Source organism: Periplaneta americana, chromosome 17, assembly GCF_040183065.1.
Source record: "Periplaneta americana isolate PAMFEO1 chromosome 17, P.americana_PAMFEO1_priV1, whole genome shotgun sequence".
NCBI lineage: Eukaryota > Metazoa > Arthropoda > Insecta > Blattodea > Blattidae > Periplaneta > Periplaneta americana.
In genome coordinates, this window is record NC_091133.1 from 35,394,169 (window position 1) to 35,416,941 (window position 22,773).

Here is a 22,773-nt window from a genome sequence, read left to right on the forward strand (position 1 = left end):
ATGATCTTCAAGTGATTTAATCGTGGTAGACACTGTACAGCAACATCGGTTAAATGTGTTTTCCATAAAAGTTTTTCATCAAAAATTAATTCTAGGATCTTAGGAGTTGGATTGTACTGAATTTCTTGATTATTCAAATAAATGTGATGTTTATAGTTTTTAAGCTGTATCTTCTTGTGAAGTTTTTGATTGTGAGATAGATTCCATTTGGATGCCCTATTACTGATATTACTTACAGCTGTTTGTATAACTCTTAATGTTTCATTTGAATCACTGTTTGTAGCCCATATTGTAACATCATCTGCATAGATACTTATTTTAACCTGAGGTGGAACAACATCAGGTAAGTCATGTAACATTATATTAAATAAATTCGGGTTTAAAACAGAACCTTGAGGTATACGACCTGTAATTTTTTTGGATAAAGATAAATGATTATTTACTGATGTTTGAATTGTTATTTCATTAAGAAAAGAATGTAGAAATCTTAGCATTCAGCATTTGATTCCAGGTTTCATAGATTGTAATAAAATGGATCTGTGAGGAGTAGTCAAAAGCGGCTTCAAAGTCTATCATTACGTCTAATGTGGTTTTCTTTTCTGTGAAACCTTTATAAATTTCCTGAGCAAAATATAATAGAGCTTCAGTTGTGCCACATGATGGTCTAAAGCCAAACTGATAAGGGCTTAAAAGATTGAAAGTTTCAAGTCTCCTGGTTAATCTTCTGTGAACAATCCGTTCCAGTAATTTAGAAATGCAGGATGTTAAAGATATCGGTCTATATGATTTAGGGTCCATTTGTCTTTATCTGGTTTGAGAATAGGAATTACAATTGCATTTTTCCAAGTTTTAGGATGAAAGCCTGTTTTCCAAATATTATTGAAGAGAGGAGAATTTCTTGCCTAATTTTATCAGAGGAATTTAATAACATGCTGTTATGGATTTCATCTTTTCCTGTAGCAGAATTGTGTAATTTTGATATTGCCAAGTTCATTTCTTCAGTGGTAAAAGCATTGTCGGTTATATCATTATGATGAAAAATGAGTTGAAAATTACTTGTAAGATATTGTTCTCCTTTGTTCATATATTTTGGTAATGATGAATTATTAGTCAGCCTTTGAGCATAGTGTGAATTTAAGAGTTCTGCCTTTTCAGCATTTTCTGTTATTATTGTTTGATTGTTATCTTTAAGGTGAGTGATGTGTTCATACCCCTTGTCTTCTATGACTTTAAATTTTTTCCATACAGTTGTAGGTGGAATATTTGGGTTTAAGGAGCCAACAAATTGCTGCCAGCTTGTTCTTTGGCTTCAAGAATACTTCTGAGCTTTGCTCATGCTTTATTATAATTTATTTTGTCATCAACTGTCCTCGTTTTTATCCATTGTCGCCGAGCAGATTGCTGTTTTTTTCTCATGTAAATTAAATCATTATTCCACCAGATGTTCATAGATCTACAAGATTGTTGTTTGATAGTGGGAATAGACTGTTTTGCTGCAATTATGATAATATCAGTAATTTCTGAAGTTCTGGAATCAGTAGTTTTATGAGACAATGTTGTTTCATCATTAAAATTGTTAAATCTTGTAGTTTCATTATGGAACTTAGACCAGTTTGCGGACTTTATTTTATATTTTGTTTTAGATAGCATGTTATCTGGCGAGTTATTTGTAGAGAATGAAAATGTAGTATAAATAGGAAGATGATCACTTGACAGATCTTCCCCAACACTCCAGTTTTTGAAGTTCTCATATATGTTAGATGAGCAGAAAGAGAGATCTAGAGTCCTTGTAGATTCTGTACTTGCACACTGATATGTTACTGTTTTGTTGTCATTAAGTAAAATGATATCATTATTCAGTAACCATTTGTAGATTATGTTTCCATATTGATTTGAAAGTCCATTATTCCATAATATATGTGATGTTTGATTTGATTTTTTGAAGATAATAAATTTGGTTATGTGACTAAAATTATTTCAAAGATATCATGGAATAGTTTTTTTTTTTTTTATTTTAGTTGGTTATTTAACGACGCTGTATCAACTACTAGGTTATTTAGCGTCGATGAGATTGGTGATAGCGAGATGATATTTGGCGAGATGAGGCCGAGGATTCGCCATAGATTACCTTGCATTCACATTACGGTTGGGGAAAACCTCGGAAAAAACCCAACCAGGTAATCAGCCCAAGCGGGGATTGAACCCGCGCCCAAACGCAACTTCAGACCGACAGGCAAGCGCCTTAACCGACTGAGCCACGTCGGTGGCTATCATGGAATAGAAAAACATATCCTAATATTATATCTCCATCCCACAACATAAACTGTGTATACAATAAAACTCGTTTTCTGAAAAAAATAGTTCTGTGCATCTAACAAGTTCAGCAAAAACACTCCTCAATTTTGGATATTGTCGAGAACTGGGTATACTCCTAATTCTTCTAAAATGTCTGTATTTATTTTTAAATGATCCCATTTATAACCTAATGTTTTTCTCATAGATCTCGTTTCTGCTGCAGTTATTCTAGATTTATCTTAGGTCTTGATCATTAAATTCTCACAACAATACAATAAGAACGGAAGAGCTAACACATTGTATAATCTCAAGATTTTTTGTTAATAAGAAAAATAATAGTATCTAATGTTAATGCCAATATATTTTAAAATATTGATAAGGAACAACATAATTCTAATGAGAATACATTTCAAAATACTTTTAAAGAACAACATAATCCTAATTAGAGTATATTTCAAAATATTAATAAGCCTTATCACTGTCCATATGTCTAATTTAGACTAATATATTGTGACAGCCGGGAAACGATCTCACGACCGGCAGAAGGAGGGCAAGGTCGGCCGTGGCTCGGCGCAGCAAATGAAGTTGCGTGCGCATCTGCTTCCTGGGGCATGTGCTGTGGCGTAGAGAGGAGAGGAGAGACGGCGACCGCGGCAGAGGGAAAAAAATCCAGAGAATTCAGGAGGTGCCATCTTCTGGACATCTGTAGAAATTTCCAGCATCGTACTTTCCCAAAAATTTGGTTTCATTATAAAAGAAGAGATGCAAGTGAGCTGAGAGCAGTTGTTGTTGTAGTCGTTGGACAGCAAGCCAGCCAGTCTTGTGTAGCAGTGAAGCCAGCTTCGAGACCGGAGTTCGACTTGAGTGTGTCCGCAGCTGTGTGAGTGTCCGAAGTCCTGAGTTCGAGTGCAGTGGACCGCAGTTGGGGGACCTGAGTTCGAAGTTCAGTGTACTGTCTCTGAAGGTTTGGGGTTCGAGATACTGTGAACTCGAGTGACTGAGCTAGAAGAACTAGCCAAGGCAAACGAACTGAGAACTTACAGTTCTGTGTTGTAAATAGTGCTTTGTGAACGTTAGTTAAGATTAGCAGTACATTGTTGTTCTCAATAATCCAAGTAAATTGTCACTGTCGTCTGTGAAGTGCAATAACGAATACTGTGTTGCTGTGTGGAGTGGTATCTGTTCATCAAACCCTACCTAATCTTTTCACTAACAGTGGTGTTATCTCTCTCTCTCTCTCTCTCTCTCTAGAGAGAGAGAGAGAGAGAGGGGTAGAGGGGGGAGAGAGGGAGGTAGAAGGGGAAAGAGGGAGAGGGGGGAGAGAGAGTGGGAGGGGAGGGGGAGGGAGAGGGAGAGGGAGAGAGAGTTAGTTTCTCCTTCTAACGATGCCACAGGCCAATGTCATGCCCTATGTTGGTGTCAAGTATTTAGTTCTATTTGATCGTAACCAAAACAGCACGGTTGAAAGCTACTGTAGATAATTCTCCAGTTTAGCGATTGAAATAAATTAACATGGAAATTATGGGAATTTTGCCAGGACTTCAGAAAAAAACGTAAGTGTGAAATGTGTATAAATGAGAAACATATAAATGAAGTTTTGCTGTATTTACTTATGCTGTGTGTGAGGGAAATGCAACAGCTGCTGCGACCAAATATCACTGCCATTATCCTAATCGTAGGATTCTGAATCCTAAAACTATTAGTGGAACATTTAACACACTAAATCCAGTATAAAATAATATGTCAACAACATGATGTAGCGGAAGAAAATATTTTCAACACTGTGCAGTGCAGTCCTCGAATTTAAAAGAAAATATGTAGGTTGGCAACTTGGTGTTACTGAGTCAAAGGTATGGAGGACACTTCATGTAATTGAACTGTATCCATATAATCTTCAAGCAGTGCAACATTTAGAGCCACAAGACCATGTCCATCGTGTTGAGTTCTATACCTGGTTAAACAGGTATGTAATTGTAGGAATTTCATTGTTAAAACAAAATCAATGGTTCAATGAACTTGTAAAAATTTCTGTGGTTAAGTACTCTTTGTTCCTTGTGGGAGCTCACGAATGGTGAGAAGATTTATAAATTTATTTATAATATAGAGCGTTTTATTGCTATATTATGTTCACAGATGAATCACAATTCACATGGGATGGCATTAATAATTTACATAACTTACATGAAAGACAGATGTTAAACCTAAAGACACGAAGAAAACTAATTTTCAACATTGATTTAGTGCAAATGTATGATGTGATGTTCTGTATGATCAGCTGATAGGATTCATTTTACCCAAAAACTTAAATGGTGACATGTAACTACACTTTTTACAAAACGAATTGTCATACTTTTATTATTAGACTATGTTCCTCTTGCAATGATGGCCGGTTTCACCAAATTCCTTTAAATTAGCACAAACGACTTGTCAATAAACGGATCATTTAATTTTAACGAGATCTTTAAAAGGTGACTGTTTTACTATGCCTCGTTTCTTTAAAATTAACGTACATTTACTAACCTGGGGATTTTGTACTTATATCTTGCATGTTTTATTTCTCATATGACCATGGCTTCGAAGTCGCGAATTTCATTGGTTACATATATGATCACAGCTGACTTTGTTTGGCATGAGGAAGCAATCATAGGCAAACGTGAAACAGGCTGTAATTTTAAGAACATCTAAAAGTTCTTATTCTTGATATTTTTCCTAAATACAGTATGCTGTCATATCGTAATTTAAAAAAAAAAAAAAAAAACAGATGCTTCTAAATGTAAATAGGAATGTACAGCAGTTAATTTGTAACTTCTGAAGGAAATATAAGAAAATTTTGCGGACGATAAGGTAAACAGGTTCAGAATTGATGCTACAATAGTTATTATTAGGCCTAAATTTAGGATGTGAAATCGCCTCTTCCATAAATTGCATACTACTTTTATATTGTATTTCATATAGATTTATGTACCCTGTAACAATTTTACCCTGCTTGTGTGGTAGAATTCAGAAGAGGAGTCATTACATTGGATTTTAAGGGATATCTATTGCATCCTAAAAGCAAAATCTCTTTGCACCCTTTCCATTTAAAAAGGCATCCTCTTACACCTTTGGAATGTTGTGCTATCGTGTATTGACCATAACATTATCTTAAAACGATAAGAATCTGTTGAAGAGGCATTAAGTGGGTGATTCTTATCTGTCGTATTCTAACCTATTACAATTTCAATAAACTAGCGCTGAGGTAATTCTGCTGATTTCGGAATTGAAAATCGTTGAATTTTATTTTTTTGTGGAGATGCAATTGATCGTACATACAAGGCATAACAAAAACCTAAACTAATCAAACCTAACCTGTCACAGTTTCGTATGTGCAAGGTGTATAAGCAGAGCACGAAGGAAACTACCTCAGCGATAGTTTAGTCACAATTTTTTATGCAGAACTCTACAAATGAAATTGTTTGAATATTGAATGAAAAATAGGATCTTCTGTTCTAGAATCTTTTGGCCATATTACTGCCAGGAGATATGACGGGAACATGTGGCCTACACATTCTATCGTTGTCAATGACGACAGGAAATTTAGCTGTAGGCCTATTATAAAGATAATGAATGTATTGTGGACGTAATGTTGATGTAGGCCTACGTCTGATACTTTATTCACATATCTAGACAATACAGCTTTTGACATCCCATTCATATCACCAATTACTATTTCAAAACTTCCCCTAGCATTATCTTAAAGTGAGAAGAATATGTTGCAGAGATGTTAGGTGGATGATTCCTATCTGTCGTATTCTAATCTATATTCAGTTTCTTCTAGAATCATTCTTATTACTTATTTCCTTAATGTGTAGCTTTCGTGAAATTCTTTAGCACTGAAGTCTTCAAAATGATTATTCCAAGTGTTATTACAACACATAAAAGTTCGCCATTATGTTGCAGAATTTCAACATCAAATACGTCTGCCATGTTGTTGACTTCTTAACCCATTGTTACTGCTTTAACGCGACGAATTAGGTCCTAATAAATTAACGACGAGTTTGAAGATGCGTTAGCAATAACGATGTTTGGTGGAACAGAAAAATTTACTAATGTGTCATTAAATTATTTAACGAGACGTTATAATGATAACGAAGGTTGGTGAAACCGGCCATGAGACTTCATAAGAAAAAGTAAATTGCCTGAAATACTATGCTCAAATCTATTTTGTTTCACCTTGCATATATTTCAAATCACGACTTGAGCATCTATCAAGTTTTGCTTTAACTAAGTGACAGGAGCTATCGAGTTTTGAAAAAACCTGGAAGATTTGGTTGTCTCTACATACAGTCTGAATCAAGTTTTAATAAATTCGATTTCATAGGTCGATTCCGAAGATACAAAACTTATGATATCCATATATAACTAATTTTCGGAAATTTTTGCATTTATCGACTTTTGCAAAAATGCTCCTCAATTGGGCATGGGCTCAAGTCGTGTTTGGGCTGATTACCTCGTTGGGTTCTTTCTGAGGTTTTCCCCAACTGTACGGCAAATTCCATCGATACTAAATAACCTAGTAGTTGATACAATGACGTTAAATAACAGACTTAAAAAAAAGGATTCAAGACTCAGCATTTTATCTGTTAAAAGATAAAGAACACTTGACTATAAAAAAGAAAAAAATTACTAGTAAACTCTAAATATCAATTGTGCATGGCATGGTCTGTGTAAAACACAACCTTTTGTCTCTATTTTATCACTACCAATTGCTTTACTGAACGACAAGGTGCAATAAAAATATTCTTTCACATGAACGAAAAATGACCTGCTTTTGTGCAAATATAAATACAGAGGAAGAATGATAAGAGTGTCAGCTTGACCTGTGTGTTTGTTTTGTGTTTTCTTGTAACTACGTGTCTTGAGTGATGCAGGCATTCTAAACAATAGCGCTATTCTTCTGGAATGCGTTAAGATCCAACACTGTGCTATAACCCATATTTTTGTAATAATTGTACAGAGGGAACAGTTTGACCTAAAATTACGGGTTTTTTTTTTTTCGAACATACTTACAAATGCATTCTCCTTATATCTGGTCAGTTAGTGAATTCCAGAATTAAATAAATGCCTGACCGCCAATGTCCCCTTTGATAGTGATATTCCTTCATTAAGCAATGCTGCACTCCTGTGAATCACAGGAGATGTGAAGCTGCTGTAGGTCATAAGGAGGTTTGCCATGGAGAATAGTGAATTGTACTTTTAGAGTAAGGAGAGACCAATATTAGTGAAATAGCAGAAGACCAAGAATAGAGCAGAAGGCATTGTCTAGTGGCAATGAATTAGATTACCGTATTTCATTGCATATTCGTCGCAATTTTTATTACTTCTTTTTGGAGTGAAAATATATGGTGTGACCATTATGTGAAGAATAAATTAAAATAGTAATGACTGTAATGACTAGTCGTGTCAACTTTCAGTGATCAGCTAACATAAAATGGGGGCGTGTGCAAGCAAAGCAGGGTCAAATTAAGTGTTTCGCAGCAGAAGAGGAAGAAGAGGGGAAGGAGGAGGTGAACTGGCATTAGTGTGCGATGCTGGAACCTTAATGTGAATAATACCATGAAAAATAAAAATTACTGTGGTGTTATTGAATCAGAAAACAACATTTTGTTATTGACTAAAACATTCGTAGTATTGTTGAATCACATGTATCGGTACATCTGATACACTGAAGTCGATATAGTCCGACTACTGGACCAGTCTGCAAAAAGATCATTGACTGGTCTAAAACAAAGTATGTGAACATTCGTAAACCACCACCACTTACAACCAACAATTGTACCGAACTGAAGGCATTTACTGGCTTGGTGCTAACATCTCGTACCTCCACTCCATTTTCGTCAGCTGCCACTACTGTTTCTCGCATTCAGCCTTGAGCATAAAATACTTTGTATTGCAGTTGCTGCACGTTATTTAAAAATAATTCTTGATCATGATAAGCAAAAATATCCATGCAACGATTATGCAGTGAAATATTAAAGTCCTGATCAGTTTGTCTATAAATAAGGGTGTGACCATTATGCGATGGCGATGATTATGCGATGAAATACGTTAATATCATGGCATCAGAGTAACGAAGGTGGAATAGGAGAAATTATTTGATGGTGGAAATAAGTTGCTATAGCAAATAGCGAACTGAATAACGAATCGGCTATGGATGTGAACTGGTATAAACAGTAAGATATATGTGAACTAGTGAATAAATAATTAATTGCAAAAGAAGGTAGGATAAGTATTGTGGCAACTGTGCTGGAAGATTCTAGTTGCCTCGGGAGTCTACGCTCGCATCCGGCAGAGAGGGAGGTGCGGGACGCGGAGCTCAGACTCGCCGGACGCTGAAGCGCGGCGCGGCAAAGGGAAAGAAGGCTACGGGCCGCAGAGCAGAGGAAACGTCTGGAAGTAGAATGTTGTGGAAACCTAGAGGCTTCGCGACATAGAACATACGAGAACGTGTGATTTAATAAATAAAAGCGCGAGCAGCCTTCGAGTTTAGTCAGTTTGTTAGTCAGTTGCGAGAGAGCTAGCTAGTCTGCAAGCAAGGTGAACCTGAGTTCGATGTGCACTGAACTTGAGTGAGTCTGTAACTGTGGCAGCATCCAGGCAAGTGCGCCATATCCGGAAGTCTTGGGTTCGACGTGCAAGGAACCGGATCTGGAGAGGGGGTTCGACGTGCAGGGAACCGCATTTGGAAGGTTTGGGTTCGAAGTCAGTGCAACGTACCCGGAAGTCTTGGGTTCGAATGCAGTGAACTATCTGGAAGTCTCAAGGTTCGACGTACTGTGAACGTGAGTGAGTGAGCTAGAACTAGCCAAGGCGAACAAACTGTGAACTGAGAACTGACAGTTTTGTTTTGTACATAGTGCTTTGTGAACATTAGTTGAAATTAGGAGTACATTGTTGTTCTTCTCAATAATACATATGAATTGTCACTGTTGTTCAGTTGAGTGCAATAACGACTACTGTGTTGTGTGTTGAGTGGAATACCCATTCTTGATGGGTGTGTGATTAAAGTTAGAAATAAAAGTCGCATCATTGTTGAATAAAAGTTACAGTATTAAATAAACGATAGACTGAGCAGTAAGAGGGGAGATAGTGGAAATAGGGTATTTTTAATAAAGTATATGGAAAGAAGTGTTATTTCTAATGATTGTTAATGGTGGTACCATATACATGAAAATGTGAGGTCCACCATTACATGTAAGATATGCTGTGACAAAATATACTATAGCATAATATTATATCATATCTTCACAGTAACAGAAGACCGGTCTACTAGGCATGTTTGGGTCTACACATGCGTTTTAATAAAATAAAGCATTCTCCATTGGTAATCTTTCTTTGTTAATGAATATTTCGAGTAATTCACATATAACTCGTAGGCCTACTCATGATGGCATCTGTTCAGAACTGAAACTTATATGAGACATCTTAAAAAAGCAATAGAATATATCTTGTGAAATATACAAACAGTTGTGAACTAATTACATTTAATTAGTTACTGTACTTACAAAAAAAAAAAATTGAGAGATTTGGTGAAATAGAAAGTTATCTCAAAATCTTATTAGCTGCACTTCTATACAACTGCCATGAAAATGAAGTGAACATCATATTGAACCGCAAGCAGGATGGATGGATGGATGGATGCATCAAAGCAGAAATGCATGATCTGAAAAGACTATGCATGTTACACTTCGGCTGCCATCAAACTTTTGTGTCTAATGTCCAGGATTACCGTATTTCATCGCACAATTGTCGCATTTTTTATGGATTTTTTTTTTCAAGTGAAAATATACGGTGTAATCATTACATGAAGAATAAATTAAACTGGTAAAGATTGGTAATGTCGGTATTCAGTGACAGCTTCTATGTAACAGGAAATTGTATGAGTAAACAGGGCCAAGTTGTGTGATTTGTAGTGGAAGAGGAAGGAGGGGAACTGGTATTTGTGTAGGATGTTGGAACTAAAACGGAAATAATACCTTTAAAAATTACTGTGGTGTTATTGAATTAAAAACTTTCACAGTATTGTTGAATCACATGTATGGGTACATGTGACACATGGAAGTCGATATTATCTGACTACTGGACCGTCTATGGAAAGATGATTGGTCTAGGCCTAAAGAAAAAGTATTTTAACAGTCATAAACAATAACCACTCACAAACAAAAATTGTACAGAACTGAAGGTATTTATGGCTATTGGGTTGGTGCTAACATCCCCCACCCCCACTCCACTTTCGTCAGCGGCCACTAATGTTTCTCGCATATTCGACCTTCAGCATAACAGTACTTTATGTTGTAGTGATGGCACATTGTTTTTAAATAACAATCTTGATAGTGATGAACAAAAATATCCATGCACACTTATGGTGTGAAATTTAAAAATCCTGCTCAGTTTCTCTATAAGTAAGGGTGCGACCATTATGCAAGGTCGACAATTACGTGGTGAAATACAGTATTTACAAAGGCCAACATTTTCAATAAAGGAAATGATGGCTCTCAGAAAATATATGACATCCTCCAAATCCAAAACATCGATGTCAATGCAAATATAAAACATAAACAGAAGACTCCAATTCTATTCTACACTGTCTACACATATGGTATACTAGACTAGACGGCAATTCGGAAGGCGGATGCGCTGTAGTCTGTATGGCATGTGACGTCACAAGCTTGAACAGGAGAACCAATCAGAATCAGTCAGGAACAAGTGCTTCTCGAGTTACTTTGCTCACGTGTGAGTGTTTTAGAACATTGAATAAGTAAAACTAACATATACTGTGCATGTGTAAGATAAATAAATGGAAGGAGATACTATAAAAAGACAAGTATTGCACAGGCAGGCGCGGGAATTAGTGTTTAAGGTTTATAATTATTTTAAAAACATTAACGAGCAGAACTCTGCCGGGCATCATGGTGCTGGTCGCAGGAGACGACTGTAGAAGCATGTGGTGTGGGTTTGCGAACCGTGTAAAGAATTGTTAGTGAAGGAAACAAATCTTTTAATGTGAGCGGAACTGCCACGTTTCGTTCTTATGGAAAATATCCTCGTCGTGAAAAACAGTCTCTGAATTAGATGATTTTAATAAAAGTATGCTGCGACGTACAGTATTAGATGTGTACCTTCGAGAATCCGACTCTGAAAAATCTGACGGGACTGATGAGAGAATCAGCGACTTCGATTAAAACCAGGTACTGAATATTCATTAAATCCTAATTTATATTAAATGTGACCGAAATGTGACAATATAACATGGTACTCGTAGTTATTGTTTTGGGGTATTTAACTAGCTAAAATAATTTGCGTCTAGAAATAGACCTAAATACAATTTCTACTTAAATAGTGTATCATTTTTTTCTAGTCATACACTGTATACATTTCGTATTAAAACTGTATAATAATAATAATAATAATAATAATAATAATAATAATAATAATAATAATAATAATAATATAATAATAATACCGCACATAAAAATCTTAAAACTTGGTATAAGCATTATTAATAGAACGTAAGATTTGATAATGTTCTGATAAAAGATTTGTCATGATTGCAGTAATCAACGGCTAAGGTCATTATTGTCTTTTTAAAATTGAAATTCTCTCCTCAGCTACTTGTATTGCGCGCGCGCGTGAAGTACGATGTGGCAATGCTGTACATTGCCTTTCTCTCACTATCTGTCTCTCTCGACGCAAACGCTGGCAGCCAACCGCCTTCCGAACTGGAGTATAGTCTAATACACCAATAACATGCAGAATTTTCTGTGTGTTGTGACTTACAAGTACTGTCAAAATCTTTAAGTTAGTCCTATTCAGACAAAGTAGTAGGTATTATAATCTAACATTTGTCATATACAGTGGAATCTCGTTAGCACATTCCTCATTACCACGTTTTCCCGTTTAATAATCTATTTTTGGAAGTCCCAGCCCCAATTCCACTAAACATACATTAAAATTACCCGTTTACATGTTTGACATCTCCCGCTTACTGCATTCAAAATTGGCGGTCAGTGGCCATATTGATGAACAATTGCACATCGCACGTGCATACATTCTCTCTTCCACTCTAACAACCTCACCTCCACCACCTTTGCCAACGTAGCCATGCAGCATGCTGCTACTTTGTTTCATTAGAAGGCGAAGCAGGACAAAATCCGATAGTTTCATCAGTAACTTGTTTCACTGTTGGTGGAAATTTGTACATAAGCCATGAGTTTGTATGCCATGGATAATAAGAAAATACGAATAAAGAAAAATGGAGCATAATTCAAGATGTGGACTGCAACCCACACATGAAGCATGTTGATATTGCGCGAAAACTCAACATTCCTCCATCAACACTGAATACGATAGCAAAAGAAAAATAATCGAAGTAACATATTTAAAATGAAAAAGTAGCAAACAAAAACATGTATATGAAGGTCAGTTTCCAGAGTTAGAAAACGTGTTGCTAAAATGGTTCAAATAAGTCTGTGTTTCAGTTTCCAGAGTTAGAAAACATGATACTAAAATGGTTCAAATAAGTCAGCGTTTCGAATACACCAATCTATGGAACCATGGTTCATGCTAAAACAACACATTTAGCACTACAGATGGGACTTTCGGACTTCAAAGCTTCAAACAGTTGAACTGAAAGGTTCAAGAACTGTCACAGTCTAACATACAGATGTTTCCAAGGCAAGGCTGCAAGTGTGAATACTGGCACTGTCGAATCGTGGAAAAATACGACACTTCCATCCATTATACAGAAGTACAGCTCCAATGACGTTTTTAACGCAGATGACAAAAAAAAAAAAAAAAACGTTTTCCAGTAGTACATTTTCCCACATATGATATTCAAATTTTTTTGTCCCTAGAAAATCGTACTAACGAGATTCTAATGTATGTTCAATTACAAGCAGAAGGTGCAACATAAGCTGCATTTTCATATCTTTATATATCTTGTTACTATAACTTAAATGTTTTCATAAATGAAATTGTTGAATTCAGCCAGGACAGTGCTAAGGCAGCAATAACATTGAATTCCTGCTGGCACTGCAATAATTATAGTAGCTGATGTAAAATATGCTCGTGTATGCTTTGCTGACTGATAGTACTTCAAGCTTTGCTATGATAGTGGTAGCCATTTTTTTAGCATTTTGCTTTTTTGCTGCACTTCAACTGCTTACTCAGTGACGGAACCAGGGTGTGATTCTTTGTAAACACAGCGGACATTTGGAATCAGGAGTTCAACCCCTCACAGCTGCTGCAACTCATCAAAAATTAATAGCTGAGTTATCAATGTCCTGACTAAATAAGACCATCGTTTTCGTAACTGTTGAAAAAGTACATAAGTTACTTGGCAAAAACATGCAACACATTGTAGTAAGGAATTTAAATCAATCCGTAAGACTGCTTAATGCTTATAAATAAATTTCTAAATTATAGACATCAGCTCAAAGAATTTTGAGTGACCACAAGGGTCCTGAATACAATAAACATGTACAATAATGTGATGTGATACATTAAAGAAAAAAGAAAGTTAATTGTTGAAGGCAAATATAAGTTGATAACTTCGGTATTCGTCCAGAGAATATACCAACCACATCGGTCATGTGAAATCTTAAGGCTGGTTCACAATAAACCAGGAACGAGAACCAGAGTGAAAACGAGAAGCAGAGAACGTGAATATGAAAATTTTTTATTCACAATAAACCGAGAATGTAGAAGACTATGCATATCGATATGCATGTCAATAATGGTAAAGTCGATATTACGCATTCTGATGTTAGTTGTGTATAACTGACCAATGGCGTTCTCTCATGAATACAAGGCAGCCAACATAAACACAGGTTAACCAACTTCAAAATTTCAACGGTACTATAAATATGCCCATGCATTTTTATTATCACAACCTATTTTAAGTCTACCATAACGTAAAATAATTAGAGAAGAAACATTTGTAATAGAACAAAAATGAACACAACAGTAGTTATTGAATTGAAGCATGAATATGTAGTGTGTAATACAACCAATACAGTAATAAAATATGATTCACTTACGATCGGTGTTCAAAGATGCAGCTATTGAAAGACAGGTATTCTCCTTCATTTTCTCATCTTTATATGAGGAGCGCCGCTTATTGTAAACGTGAGGATTTTCCTCAATACTCAATATTAGAATCTCATCAAATAAAACTTGCTCCATGATGCACAGCACAGAAAAAAATAATGCATAGGTTATGTCACGGTCTTCTTGCTACAAAATATATAACGACAAAATAGCTTTCAGATGGCAATAGAATGAATCTAGTGGGCTGTGATCGGAAATGTGAACGCCAAAGTTGAAACTTGGCCATCTCTCCGTTCCCGATCCCGGGCTCTGGCAAGCTTTTCGTTAATTGTGAATGCTCATATTTAAATATACACATTTTAACAATTTTACCGTTTTCGTTTTCGTTCCGATTCTCGTTTGTGGTTTATTGTGCACCAGCCTTTACAGTATAGTTACTTAAGATTAGAAAATAATTTTTGTGATTGTGAATGTCTTTACTCTTTTCAACATATTCTGAAAAGGGAATGAACTAATAAGTAAACACATTACCTGACACATAATCCAGACTGAAAGAAACTTACCAAATTCTTTTTAATATAATGAATGAAAGCAACTCTCATTTGAGTCGCAGTATCTTTATTGATTGTCAATTCTTCTAACTCCACTTCTGTCATAGAAATGTTTATGCCTTCAGAAAATTGGGAACCTGTTATATCCAATGTTCCAGGAGCTTCACTAAAACTCATACTACTGCAAAATAAAATATTACATTAGCAATAATGCGTAACTTTCTCCTCATAAATATAAAAATTCTGAAGAAAATCTGAGGGGAAAAAAAAAAAAAAGAAACAATTTCCCGAAGCAGAAAACACTAACAAAGAGATTATTATATTCCAAGAAAGTTATATTTCATAACAGTATTGTTTGTAGCTCAAGTATTTAATTTTTAATTTTTGTAAAATAGATTCAGAAGCTGTATTTAGAAAACAGAGCAATTACTTCATATGCATATAAATTCTCTAACAAATCAGATTGTGAACGATATAGGTCCATGTCTTTTACAATCCAATAGATGTTATTACCTTTTTCATATACATACACTATTTCAGAATATATCATATTAGTATTATACACATCCACAATAATCAAACATTTTCATGGTCCAAAATATATGCTCGTTCCAGACATATATAAATAGTTGGACTCCATCAGATTGTCAGCATAGTATAAGGCAGGGCTGGGCACCAAGAGCGAATTCTACTCTCTCACCAGGAGCCATATGACTTCTCTTCAACTCCTTTCTTCCCCGCCAAACACCGCACAGAGTTGATGCCATGTTAGAGTTTGGATTCGCTCCCAGTGTCCAGCACTGGTATAGGGCCATTGTTTTTAAGACAACACAGTAACACAAGACAAATAACAATCCCCAACCCCTATGAGAAGAAGTTAATAATAATATGTTATTATGGAAATAAGAACCAACATTCAAAAGTGATATGGTTAAAGCTATCCTTATGTTGTAGACAACAGCAAAATGTAATAACATAAAAGATAGCCCATACAAAATAAGAAATTTAACATTTTGTGCACAACGTGCACTACATAACTAAGAACAGATTAAATTGTAATTAACCAATCTAATTAATTCAATAAGACTAAAAAAAATAGTCGTGTTATATAAATAAACTAATTGCACCATATCTATTTACATCATGTGGAGATGTCACTTACCTATTTACATCATGTGGAGAAAAATCTGAAGGTGAGATTGAAATCAAACCATGGTTCTTGGAGAAAAACACAGGGACATTTCCACATACAGCTCCACCCAAAACACGATCTCCAGGTCCCAAAAATTCTATATTATCTGGTTCATCACTGAAGGCCACTGCTACAAAAGAAAATACAATTAGGTACATGTTAGCCTAAACTTTTAATAGTGAAATCTCAAAATAACGTACTTCACTAGAACGTATTTTTCAGTTTAACATATATTTTCAAATTCCCCGCTCAAATCACATATGTTACTATGCACAGATATTTCATTTTTACGTTCTCTGGGCTTAAGAAGGTTTCACTATTACACACAGAATTTTGAAGTTAATAAGTGTTCATTTCATTCATAGTGTTCTGTTCTTTCATTGCATTCTCCAGTCTGTTCTATTTTCTGCCTTCCTCTTTGTCTCCGCATATGATCCATATATCTTAATGTCGTCTATCATTTGATATCTCCTTCTGCCCCGAATTCTCCTCCGTTCACCATTCAGAAGGTAGTTTCTTCTCAACAAATGACCCAGCCAATTCCTTTTCCTCTTTCTGATCAGTTTCAACATCATTCTTTCTTCACCCACTTTTCCCAACACAGCTTCGTTTCTTATTCTGTCTGTCCATTTCACACATTCCATCCTTCTCCATATCCACATTACAAATGCTTCTAGTCATTTCTCTTCACTTCATCGTAATGTCCATATTTCTGCTACACTCCACACAAAGCACTTCACTAATTTCTTCCTTAATTCTTCCTCCAGAGGTCCGCAGAAGATGCTCCTTTTTCTATTAAAAGCTTCCTTTGCCATTGCTATTCTCCTCTTAATAAGTCTTAATAACACTTTTTTTTTTTTTTTAACTTTTACGACTATATTGTGACATACATATGTGTAACAAAGTTTTTTTTTTTTTCCTTAAACAACTTATCAATTTTGAAGTTTTATTTGCCTTAAGGTATGTATCAACTCTTGGAGTAAAAATTTACAATTTCCCCTCAATATAATTAAAAATTCACTTACTACTTTCTTACAGTTAAATTTAAGGAATTCAGAATGAAAGAGAAAAATAATAAAAATTTGGGGGAACAGGGCAAAAATGTTGTAAAAGAAATCATATATTCTTTCTGCAAGCATTTTTTTGTTTCAAATTTGACCTAGATCATTCATTTTTTCACCAAATTGGAATGTTGTAGTACAGAATGAACTTAATAGCACTTCTCACTTATTTTTTATGTAGCATGTAAAAAAGTTATTTTTTCTTATTATTTATATGGAGGCAATGCTTTTGCTTTAAACTAAATTGGTTGATTTTAGATTACAACATAGCTCTATGTCTAAGCTTCAATTTGGTGCTTGAATGAAGTCCATAGCTCAATTCTAAGCATACTTCTAACTTGTTCAAAAAATGGAAAAATGTTGAAAAAACTGAAATAGGATAAAAATGAAGTTAAATTTAAGTTCAAGCTAGGTAACAAATAACTTATTTTATGAACCTAAAACCCTTCCCTTCTTGTGTCTTGGGGTCAATTTTCCCTTTTTCACAGCCCTCAGTACCATCTTCGCTGCTATTGCTCTGGAGTGCACTGTATGTTGGCCTTCAGGGTTCAGGTCTCATCTGCAGCATTCACACCAACCATTGCGTATTTTCCTAGGGTAAGACTCATCTTCCGAAATATGTCCAATTCAATTCATTGCCACAATTGAAGTGGCAGACAGCATCCACGAGCCCAAGTTTCAGGTTTGTATGACTACATACGTTTCTTTGGGGCATAGTCTACAAATCCAACTATTGAAAGACTCGTTTGCATTCTGAGTCTTGTCATGCAAACACCTGTTGAGCATACTGGGTTCTGTAACTCTTTCGTAAATAGAGTTAATCCACTTCTTGGCGCAAACAGCTGCACATGGAGTATAAAAAAATTAAATCATGTCCGTCAATAGTGGGAAAATCTAAACATGTTATATATGTTTAAAAACTAGAAGAATCAGGCTACAATATGAGACAAAAAACAAAATTTTCATTTTTTGAAGAAAAATTGCCATTCTAGGGGTAGATGCATACCTTAACATGAAGTGTGACATCTTACTTGTTGACGGTCTTTGACATGGCTCATCGATCTCTTCAGGGGATGCAACGAAGTGTGTAGACAAACTTAAAGTTTACCTGGGGAAGACTGAAAATGTTGCAGAAAAAATTCTGATATGTTTGACAGAAGTAGAATAATTTGTGGAAAATGAACTATTTAAAAAAAAAACACTTCTAACAAAAATAAGTGATTTCTTCAGGTCATCCTACTTCTTACTTTAAAAGTAGCCACCAAAATGTCAAAATATGGTGTTCACTTAAATCGGCTACAACTTGCCATTTAAATCCAATATGAAAAACTTATCAGATTATCAGGAAACATTTGGCATTCATACAGTCCTCTCTGTAGATTAAAACCTCAAGAATTAATCCTTTCTGGTCGGATTTAAATGTCTTGGCCACTCTGCGCCTGGTCCATTTAAATGACGCTCACCAGTGCAAATTGAACTACTATTTTACACTGCTTGATTTTCTTTTGTAACTTTCGTAAAAGTGAAGAAACCTTGATATATGCGGTTAAAATATTATATGAAAGGTCCACGCATTCGTCTCACTGAATATTAACTGTCAACTATAATTCGTTTTCGACTGTACGAGCTTGCCTATATGGTCTCTTATGAATGTGAAGCCATGCGCTTGCTCGCATTCGTCAGATAATAAACTCAAGGCTCATGAAAGCAATATGAACTTAGATATGTGAAGAGCCATTTAGGTCGAGATATGCGACATGTAAACACCCAACGTCGTAATCTTTGGTTTATATTTCGCCATCTTTATAAGACAACACTTCCTTCTGAGCTGGCAGTGGTCAGGTTCGAAGATCTATATTTAGCACTGTAATAGTAAGATAACTGTGAAAGATAAACACATGAGGTCTGTAGCTATAGAGAACACGTGGTAAGAGGATGAATATATACGGATGTCAGTCGCAGATTGTTATAAATAGAAGAACATAATTCATAAAATGTAATATATCATTGAAACTTTCGTGCCAATATATATTGGCGTATTTTTTCTGCACGTACCTTTGCTAGATATTCTACATGCACATTCCAAATAAATATAAAAACTAATACATACCTATTGATACTTCTTCTCTGTATGGTAAAAGGCGAAACACTTGATGGGGTGAAGTCCTGGCTTCCTCTCACATGTATCACAATAAAACGACGTTTCTTTCCTGCCACCTTTTACTTTTCTGTTCGAACAACCTGCACAGTTCTTGGTAACTTTCCTTTCGTGTGCCCGGATCAAGTGTAATTTTCCATTCAGACGATCTTCTGTATCACTGGTACATGGTCTCCCATGTTTTCAAGACATTTTGTTCCCATGTTGAATCTTTCGTACACTACTTTTAACACTTGAATATAAATAGGCTCTGAAGATGATGTGAAGAAGCACCGAAAAAGCTGTAAGATGCACATGCTTACACAATTAACACGAGTAGATCGCCATTTAATCAATTATTGACATTTTGTTTCTCACATTCCCCACCAATCCTTCGATGATCTTCTTACGAAACTCCAGGTGAGACAAAGCAGGAAGATTTTTTGACTTTTGATTCAAGTTGTATAGGTGGAAACTGTTTACAAGGGAAATCTCCAGAATCCAGAAGTATAATTTTCGCCATCATTTCAAACTTTTTTTCAGGAAACCGTAGCTTGAACAGTAGTGGTCTGCTCTGTCGACTCCTCCCATTTTTGAAGTGTAGTCTATAACACCAGCCGGTTTCTGAAAAACCTCCACTTCCTTCGCAGTTTTTCTCGAGACTTCTCTTGTGTCTGGATTATGCCATGTACTTAGAATAGTAACAACTCTCCTGTCCTTCCACGATAATGTCAAATATTTGTCTTCCTTCCTGTGGGCTACTACTTCATGTTTCTTTATTTTTAGTGCTTTCTTCTTCATTTGTTTCGGCAAGCCTTTCCTATTCTGCATTATTGTACCAGTCAAATGAACGTTTGCTTGTAACAGTTCCTGAGCAAGATCTAAGTTTGTATAAAATCTGTCTGTGTATAGATGGTATCCTTTCTCATTCGTTACACTCTGTACTTTGTTTATAAGTTGAAGAACTATTCTGCTGGTGAATATCAAACCACAAACATAACCATTTGTCGAATCAGCAATTACATAAATTCGAAGACCACATTTTGTTGGTTTCTGTGGGTTGTGCATCTTGAATACCACACGTCCCTTGAAATTTACAGTAGACTCATCTACACATACCTGTTCTGATGGGCTGTAAAATTCCAAAAATTTTGATTCAACGTAATCTATAACGTTTTTTACTTTACTTGCTTGGGACTGCATTTGTCTGTCTGGAGTTCCATCTCTAGGAGGGGGAGAGACATGAAGACCCCAATATATTTGCAGAAATCGCTTTCTTGAAAATATGTCTTTGTAGAACCGCGAACTGTCTAACCATTGTTCCGAGAAAAAGTCTTTGATAGTACTCTTCATACATCTTCCCATATTCAGTATTACTCCATGAAAAGCCATTAGCTCTTCAGCGGTGACATCTTCCCACCTGTTCCAAATTGAATGTTTTCGCAAAGGTGTGACTTCTTGTATTTTTTGTTTACCATACCTGCTGGTTTCAGTAGCTATTTCTTGAAACAGTGTCTGGCTAAAAAATAGCAAAAGAAAAAGAAATGGTGACTCAGGCTTTCATCCAGTGTCTGAGGAGGTTTATAAGCTGCTGTTCCACAAAACGGTATATGATGAAAGTCATTGTCATTAGCACCCGATCCCAACCATCATTTCTCCATTCCATTACTCTTTCATCGTATGATGACGCAGAATATCTGCATGGAAATATCATATGTACTTCGGTACATTAAAATAATATATATTGTCAACATTGTCTATTTTATCATCACCATCATCTTCAACATCACTTGAACTGGACTGATTGTCTTCAAAATCGTCACTGTCACTTGAAATGGCTGCACTTACTTGAGAATCAGAGTCATTGTTTTCAATTAGTTCAATGTCTGAATCATCACTAAAAGTTTCCCAATCCCCATGCAAGTCTTCATGTATCTCATTGTCACCCAAAGCCTTCCGTTTTTTTTTTCACTATGTGTTTAGTTTTCTTGACAACACTCCCGCTCATAGACGCCATTGTGATAACAAGAACGATAAAACTTTCACAGCCTCTTCTAAAATGTATTTTAGAGCACAGGAAAAAATTCTAATTCACAAGAAAATAACACCACCCCACAGATCGTAATCTCAATAACATACTGACACAACATGCATTCCTTGCTCCGAGTTCGGAGTGTTTGTAAACATTGTAGGAAACGTGGCGGACTCAGTCCGGCGCAGGACTGCAGCTGACATATTTTAGTGGTGGACTGACGCCGACATAGGAACAGTAATGGTTAAAACAAAAACTCAATATTCCGAATTTAAAAGAAAACTTACAAATTAAACCAAACCCTTTAACTCTATTAAATACAGAGTATAATCTAAATTTAACAGAAGAAATACTGAAACAGAAGTAAACACTGAAATAATGAAACAATTGTCTTTAGAGACAATTCATATCGTCCCTCCTCTGGCAAACTAGCGAAAGTGACAAATAAGCGAACCTGCACTTAAGGTCTAAATTGTACTTAGTACTTAGTACAATACAGACCTTAAGTGCAGGGTCACTTATTTGTCACTTTCGCTAGTTTGCCAGAGGAGGGACGATATTAGGTACCGGTACCCTCAACAAAACTGGCTTCATTTATACACTGATGGATCCTTGATCTCCAGGGAACAATGTGCTGTCTCTTCTCACTTTATAGATCTCTTGGATATGGAACAATAAGTTTTGATGGAGAAATCATTGCAATAAGTGAAAGTCTCAGGAATCTTCTCTGCCACATCAATAAATTTAAGAATGCAGTTATATTGTCAGACTCCAAAGCAGCTATTCTATCAATAGTTTCTAGACACACACCTTCATCTCAAATAGCAGAAATAAATAAAATGCTCTATCAATTGATAACACTCAATAAAAGAATTGTATTCCAATGGATACCATCCCATTGTGGAATCCTGGGAAACGAGAATGCGGATGCTTTAGCAAAGAAGGGCAGCACTGCTACTTACAGACCTGTTACTAAATCTACATATCACTCTGTGAAAAGATTTATTAAATCTACATACTTAGACTTAATCACAACTGGTAACGGTATGTCAAAAGGCATGGTTTTCAGAATAAAGTACTTTTCATTATAAAGTATAAAAGATTTGATTTTCTGATGTATGTTATACTGAGATTTCACTGTACTTGTAGAAGGATAGGCTAGGCTTGTACATTCAACAGTGATAAATTTACCTGAAACAGCTAACACTTCTTTCTGGTTGTATAAGAATGCTGACTGCTCGACTAACAAAAACTGGTAAGAGAGAAGTTCCTCTTCATCCTCTTCCCGATAGAAACCTGTATTCTTTAGAGGAAAAAATGTAGAAAATCTCGCAGGTGGATTCACGCTTTCTGTTGAAAATTTTCCTAAAAAGAAAACATACACAATATAAAAAGGTTACATGCAGCACAGGAAGACA

General features: G+C 35.7%; 1 protein-coding gene across 5 annotated transcripts in view; it reads right to left on the minus strand.

The window, feature by feature from the left end:
- The window catches only part of Nup133 (nuclear pore complex protein Nup133), a 337,303-nt gene that overhangs the window by 188,921 nt on the left and 125,609 nt on the right, over positions 1-22,773 (minus strand). For 4 of the 5 annotated variants that reach the window (XM_069816497.1, XM_069816494.1, XM_069816496.1 and 1 more), the window contains 3 exons: positions 22,547-22,720; positions 16,096-16,255; positions 14,946-15,114 (listed from right to left, as the gene is read on the minus strand). In XM_069816497.1, coding sequence (XP_069672598.1) covers positions 14,946-15,114; positions 16,096-16,255; positions 22,547-22,720 — 503 coding nt within the window. The remainder of the gene's footprint in view (positions 1-14,945; positions 15,115-16,095; positions 16,256-22,546; positions 22,721-22,773) is intronic. The other variant, XM_069816495.1, reaches the window with a different exon arrangement.